The sequence below is a fragment of the Anopheles darlingi genome, chromosome 2, assembly GCF_943734745.1.
Source record: "Anopheles darlingi chromosome 2, idAnoDarlMG_H_01, whole genome shotgun sequence".
NCBI classification, from domain to species: domain Eukaryota; kingdom Metazoa; phylum Arthropoda; class Insecta; order Diptera; family Culicidae; genus Anopheles; species Anopheles darlingi.
The window spans coordinates 36,396,903-36,404,402 of record NC_064874.1 but is presented as its reverse complement, the minus strand read 5'-3'; the positions used below and the strand labels follow the sequence as shown (position 1 = coordinate 36,404,402).

General features: G+C 46.3%; 1 protein-coding gene across 5 annotated transcripts in view; it reads left to right on the top strand.

Annotated features, from left to right (window-relative positions):
- Positions 1–7,500, top strand: part of LOC125950262 (dedicator of cytokinesis protein 3) — a 60,430-nt gene that overhangs the window by 240 nt on the left and 52,690 nt on the right. For 2 of the 5 annotated variants that reach the window (XM_049678088.1, XM_049678089.1), the window contains exon 2: positions 1,074–1,439. In XM_049678088.1, the coding sequence (XP_049534045.1) occupies positions 1,403–1,439 (37 nt within the window). In that variant the 5' untranslated portion in view covers positions 1,074–1,402. The other 3 variants (XM_049678086.1, XM_049678087.1, XM_049678090.1) reach the window with 3 other exon arrangements.

Below are 7,500 nucleotides of genomic sequence, written 5' to 3'. Positions count from 1 at the left end.
GCGCTAGCTCACGTATCAATAGCTGTCTGCTTGGTTATTGCTGGTAAAGTGCGGTGCTGAAACGTGTGTCCCGGTGGTTTGTTGGCGCTCGTCCCTGTGCGTTCTGCCTCGAATATTTGCTGACCGTGGATCCGTGGAACCGCACCCCGTTTCGAAGTGTATTCCCTGCGGAGGACTCGCAAGGGACATTTGGTGGAGCGTTTCCCGAGCGTGCGTGCCGTGCGTTATTACTTCGTGAGAATTTTTAGTTTCCAAGTTGCTTCATCTTTCCTGGATCGCTGAAGTGGCAGTCCACGGTGCGTTGTGCAACGCGGCTGGGGATGGCTAGGGCGCCCGTGGGGAGTTAGTGTTCGCGTCAGCTAGATCGGAATGCCGGACCGGTCGGCTTTCGGTAGTAGATTCTCTTTAATGCCCGTAGCAGTCGTCAAAGGAGTCATTGCAGAGCATAAGGCGTGTGCCTGTGAGTGAACGAAGAATGCGTCGTCTGTGCAAGCAGCCGCTGGTAGTGCCTCGCAGCTTGATTGTGGCCGGTGTCCTTCGAGCAAGCCCAGAGCAAGAGTCAATCTGGTTCTAAACTGTGCCTCGAAGATCCTTCCGCTTTTCGCTATCAATTCCACCCTCATTCGCTGTGTTTAGATTGCGAGGTGCGATTGTGTTTGTGTGTGTCAGTGGTTTTATTGATTTTTCTCTGCATTACTTCAACCCCGGGAGGAAAAAGTGCGTTTGATGCTGTAAAACGGCCGGCTGTGGGCCTCTGCACGGGGATTCGCTTGGCCATCGTCTCTCTCCGAGTAGTGGAGGAAGGTGAAAGCGTTACAGCGAGGGGTGATGGTCAATGTTCCAGTAAATATCGTTTCTCAAGATGTCGTATCGTCATCAACCCTTCCGATAATTCCGCGTGTGTTGCTGCTGGAAGGAGAAAGTTTTGTGCTAACACCGGAAGTGTAAGATTGCAAACGACTAGCGGCATCAGTCTGATGCTTGGGTTTAGCTGAAACCAGTAGCAATCCCCGGGGGTTCTCTAGTGTTTATGTTGTGCTGGCTCATGTTTATTTGTGCTCTTTCCTTTCCAGCCGAATGGTGATTGTTGGTACGATGCTTGAGCAGTGCTTCTCCGGGGAATAGGGAACTGCAAATCCCATATCTAAAGTGGCAAGGCGGCGTGTGCATCTCCTTGAATCTCCATCGATTAAGACGAAGATGGTTTGCAGTGATAAGCGTTAGACCTAACCTGACCCGGCGGGTGCCAGAAGCCTAGGCTATGTGCCGTTCTTTATTGTGCCAACCATATGAATCTCTTAACGCCGCTAGTCTCACTAAACTGAATCTCTGTGTTGTGTGTGATAACCGTGATTGTGTCTCCATCCTTCCTTAAGCAGCGTGTCCGGAAAGAAATAACAACATGATTTGGTCACCGACAAGCAACAAACATGGTGTTGGTAAGTGAATGTAGGAATCATTTTAGGGTAGACCAATTTCTCGCTGGGTTTTCCTTTGGGCTCATCTTTTACACCCACTTCCAAAGAGCGGCAGCAGCAGCCGCAACTCCCGAAAGCAACGGCTGGCCGATAACACGAACGAGATCTTTGCACAGTACGCCCAGAGGAAGATGCTCGAACGCAGTTTGTCAAGTTGCCACCAACTGCCGGTTGCCGCTTCTAGCCAAGCCAACGAACTAAACGTTCAAGATAACGAGCAGCCTCACATCTGATAGCCGATGGTTGGGACTCCGCTTGCCTTGATAATGGAACGTGCACACATACACACACACAGACACACAGCATACACATTTCCTTCTTGTTCTCGTTGCCCTGCAATTGAATAATTTGAATTCACTTTCCTATCCCGCGTGACGTGTGGATGCAAAAGCAGACGCGCGGGCAAGACAACGTGAGAAAGGCTTCCGTCATCATAACACCGCGCTACGTCGATGATGGGTTGAAGGGCACAAGGAATTGAGCAAACATTGAGCGAGTGAGGCCTTGATCTGGGCCCCGGGTATCACGGGATCAAAGGATGGCTATTTCGCGGACAAGTTGTTTATGAAGATGTCTCTCTCTCTCTCTCTCTCTCTCTCTCTCTCTCTCTCTCTCTCTCTCTCTCTCTCTCTCTCTCTCTCTCTTTTGTTCTAAACTGCCGGTGCCTTTGTTTTCCGTCCTATCAACCGTAGTGGAGTAGGCGAGTGGTCACCGGATGTGCGCTTAATATTTATTTTCTTCGGCCAAGCAAGTAACCCGCGCGTTTCCATAGGTACTAGATCGTTTGAAACTGGAAATACCACCTCCAAACGAGTGTGACTCAATGTTATTCGATGAGAGCAGCCAATGCTTCCTGCGTGCACTTGTTTATGTTTAAATTTTGACGAAAAAGAACAAATGAGAGAGAGAGAAAGGGTATAGTAAGTTGTTTGGAAGCATAATTTGCATACGACGGATGCGGACATCACGGACACCTCCGTTCATCGTTGTTCCCTCAACACGATGTTCGGTTGAGTAACGATGCGCGGTTCTGTGGCGTCCAGCGCCATCTCAGGGACAAGTGCGGCCACGTTTGGTTTGCGGTCCCATGCCAGCTATGGTCGCTGTCTTCCGGTGGTCGGAATAAGCGGAAACGGTTAGCGGGTGCGTGATATCCGGTGCCCGCCAACGCCCGGCGGCTTATGTTTTATGTGGATCGGGGTTCCTGCTGATTGGATAGCTATGTGTCTGTTAACATAGGAAAAGGGTGTCGTGCGGGACGAAGGATGAAATGGTTCGGTTTTTAAATGGCGTAAGCCAAACTCTCCTGTGTTTAAGCACTATTACAATATTCCGGATGAAAATAAATTCTGGACGTTAAGGAAGCAGAAACTATTTAAAGAGTTGGCGATTATTTACATTAAAACCCCATTTTTGTCACTATGCTGGGTGTGTTTGACAATTTATTAAATGATTTTGTTTATAAATGAAATTTTCAAATCTGCATGTTAGAACGCTCGTTTACAAAAAGGATAGCTTTTACATATTTTATGTCTTCTGATATGTTCATGTAGGCTTATATGTTTATCGTAGTTGCGTAAATAAAACTTCCGACATTAATTGACCTTCAGTTTCTTGTGACTTCGTATAACAATGAGATCTAAGCAATCATAGTTCCTCATTTGGTTAAGTTTGCTATTAATGTTACTCTTGCTTAGTAAATTAAAATACCCCAACTGAAGCTTTCCAATGATATAATTTCGATAAAAGTTTCAACCCATTTCATAATACTCTACTTAAATGTAATTTAAATCCAAAATCTCAACACCGTTTCGTTCGTTCGGCAACATCATCGAAAAGATGAACCGGTTGTTGATGCTTAGGATGCACATAATTTCTGCTTCTTCGTGTTTGCTTTCGTATTGCTTTCGCTTTCTTCGTGGCACTTTTCGGGGTCACGGTAAGGGGAAGTGTGAAAATATATGTACCAAGGTCAGCACGACTACGACCTGCAGCAAAGTGGGGTGGTGGTGAGGTGATGCTTCCTACCTCGCAGCAACGATGTCATTCAACCCGTTCACACGGCAGCATGCTCGTCGCTGTGTGCCCGCACTTCGCATGGTGACCTTGCATCATCTCCCTGCGGGTCCGTTGGTTCGGCTGGGTGCCAAAAGGGAACGGGTGACATTTTGGCAGCGAAAATCCGGTTGAAAATCGAAACCAGCTGTGTAGAGCCGTTGCTCATACCCGATGCTCCATCAACCTGCCTGGCTCAACTGATTGGAAATTAATACTTTAACAACTTGACATTTGGCTTCCACCTTTGCTAGTGGTGCGAAAGGAAAGGAAGAACACCACAGTACCACCTTGCATCTGCTCTGCTAGAGTGACACCGGCCGAACGCCAATAAGCAAGACATTTATGATGGTATGATTTAATTGATTGATTTGAAATTTTTATAACGAAAGCCATCGGATGAAATTACTGGTTTCGTTTTACAATATTGTTTTGCCAGTTTTTTGGGAGACCGGTTCGAAAAGATTTGTACCTATTAATACATACTGAGAATTGTCAGAAGCAACTGAGAATATATCTTGATTCGACAGAAGTTGAGACAAAAAAAGACAATGAGTACTTGATTTCTAACTCTGTAAAGCTATAACAGTTGTTTTTATAAGAAGCAATTAATGTTATTATTGCTAAAATATGCGCGCATACTTTTATTAATTTTATCTATTTTTTCCATAACACGTTCTTCTTCCTATCTGCAGATAAATATATTTGCTGCACACTGGCCATTACCGAACTCAAGCAATTAACTACAACTGTTGCTATAAAAATATGCAATAACATTTCTGGGAAGTTTCAACATTCTCAGATGCATTCCACGCGCGCTCAAGATTCCTCAGGTGCATTCCTCTCTCGCTCAAACATAATTTCCACAATGGTACACGCGGGGACCTACGCGTTAGCATTCTAACGACCTACCGCAAACCTTGTAGCTTACTACCAGCGCGAGCGTGTGATTATTCGATTTTCCGGCTGCTGCGCACGTACTTACTATCTCGCTGGCTGGCGGAGTTTGATCGGAATTAACTTATGAATGAAAAATAAGCTCCAGAGCAGCTCAGTTCACCACGTACCACGTATGGGAGTGTAATTTAATGCTCCCCTTCGTCTCTGCCGACTCGTCTCGCACGTGTGCGGTTATCGATCAGTGGTCTTAAGGTTACGAGCAACCCGTCCGACCCCCGGTGGTGTCGACCGACGAGCGCGAACGATCAGTCAAGGTTGGCCACCACGTTTCCTTTGCTTCTTCCTCACTCCGACGGCGTCGGCTTCGTTTCTTTCGTTCCCTGCTGCATGTGTGAGCGGTGTCTTCCGGTCAGCGCCGGCAGGCAAGGTGTTGCTCGCCGAATTCCCTCCCCATTTATTACCAATCGCTGCCCGCTAGCCGATCGGCTTGAAAGCCGGAAAAATGGGAATCTATAAATAAGCATCTTCGCATCGCCAGCGTCTCGACACTGGCGCGGATCGCGGTGAACGATTGAAAGAAACCCATAGGGCAGAGCCGCCGCCGCCGCCGTTCGTTCCGCTGCTGCCACGTTTGGAAATGCTAATGAATCGCTGCAAGCCTAACCTTTCTAGCAACTATAAATATGAAACGACAAATGATGTTCTTTTGGTTTGCATTCCCTTTTTGAGTGATGAAGATAGCACCCCACGGCACGGTACCGGCGGAACAACGACGCGACGCGACCCTTGGATGTCCCATTTGTTGCAGCCAATCTTATCCACCAAACAACCCCACACCAGACAGGGCGATACTTGTACGTCTGTCTGTTGCATTTTTATGATTATTTTCCTTCCGGCCCTTACGGTGTTTCATTCCGTCGGCGGCGAGACATCTTCCCGTTGGAGAACGATCCTATAGCGATCGCGGCACAACCCGCCACATGTGTGGTTTTACGAGTCAAAATCATTCACCCGTACTTACCCGGATGCGGTGTGTGCAATGTGACACTGTGGTGTGGTGCCTTCTGGGGGGAGACATAACTGAACGTAACAACAACGTAACGGCAAGATATCTGATTTACTTAATCGAAATAACCCGCTTGTGCAACAATCAATTGCTGGGTACCCGACGAGACGGTCTGATTACCGGATGCTACCGATACGTACGATGCTGCTTGGATGCCCTTGTCTTGATCTGAGCTCACCCGATGTAACCTAAGAACAGGCGAAGGCAGGATCATCGGATCTGTCTCTGGGTGCAATTCATCATTCGTCAGTATTTATGTACTCATCGCTCGCCACTTTCAATGTGCCAGTCAAGGAAAAGGGAAGATAAAAAGATAGAAAGAGATGGGTTCAGCTTTGAAACCGGAACATCTCCGTTGGGATCTTTTGGGGTGTCTTGTCTGGTGTGTGGTGAGAAAACCATGCTTGCTTAACACTTGTGCGCGCAGTTATTGTGCTCCATGCTATGCATATTAGAGTGTCTTCTGTTGTTCTAAATGTCTGAGTGCTTCCGTTCGATTTCGAGTGGTGCAACATGTGACTATCTTATGAACTATCAACTTATGAAACTATCACTGCCATGTGGTGGACGCTGTTTAAAAATAGGGGCGCAGCAGACAGACGACCGAGAAAGGCAAATTCCAGCATAAAAAAAACCCAAACAGAATGTGTTCCTGTAAATAGTGAATAACGGTGCATGTGGGCACTTGATTTTCCAACCGATCATCAATCTCGATCATTCTAAGTATAATGGCGATCCGAACAAATTCAAACGCTTATGTAGACCAATTGCCAGACGCCAATTACGCTACATTATGATGTGCTTCTTGCAGACAGCTGACATCATGGTTAAAATAAACTACAATTTCTTCTTCCTACCACGGCTTAACGCGACCCCGGCCGAGGTCAGTTAATAGGGTGGCCCACCGAAATGTCGTTTGTTCGTATTTAAGCAATTAACCGTTGAGTTCGTTCCCTCCAGTGAATGTGTCACTTGGTCAAGCGTATGTACACTATGTGGTACGAACGCAAAACGGCAGGCTACAGGGCTGCAAGCTGTCCGGTGATAGCGGTCGACAAGAAGAAGTGTCGCATGATTGAAACGTCGTTTGACCAGCCGGACCGGGCAAAAGCGATCCATCACGATCAGTGGTGAACCGAAAGCAGAGAGTACTCGTGTGTTATGAAGTAGTAGGATGATGCTGTTTTTTTCATTCTAACTAACAATGAACAAAGTCAAAGTCTTTCACAGGGGAACCTACACTACGGCGAGTGACGCAGTTTGCACGATAATGCAGCTAGGCACGTTTGGATGATCCATGGGTTGACGGCCTAACAGTTCATTGCTGACAAATCTTTGCTGACTCATGCATATGATTGTGGGATCGACGCTTTTTGTAAGCGATCTTGTTGTTACTTGTGGAAATACACGAGATCCACATTTTACATTCATCATCCCATGTTGGTCGACAACTTCGTTGCTTAGTTCAAGGCAATGGCGATGTCTTATTTGGAAATGTTAATTGCTGGAATTGTCGTATGGTTTTTTGTGACAGATGTCGTTTCGAAAAAGAAGATACTTTATAGCTGCCGGCCACGTGCAGCGCATCTGTTTCTTAAACACTTTAATATACAAATATAGGTTATACATTAAAACTTTCATCTGCATGAAACTGGATAATGTTGATTTTGGAATATCGCCATCACTATAGCTATGTGTGGTTGTTAAGCATCGTAACTATACTCCACTCAACGTAACTATAGTCAATCACAGTACCGGGGAGGATGTTATACATGATTGCTTTATTAGTTAGCCTTGAAACAAGAGGTTGCGTATTCGAGACATTACAATCGATCTCCAGGGAATAGTTCTCGATCGGTCACACTGCACATTGGCACAAAGGAGGGTAGGTGTATTTTTTGGATTGTGGCCCGAACAAAATATGTTTACTTTTGCGGGTTGTTTTTGCTGCGGCTGTCCTCTATGCTTTTCTTCGCTCATCTCGCACAATGGCTCGCTTTT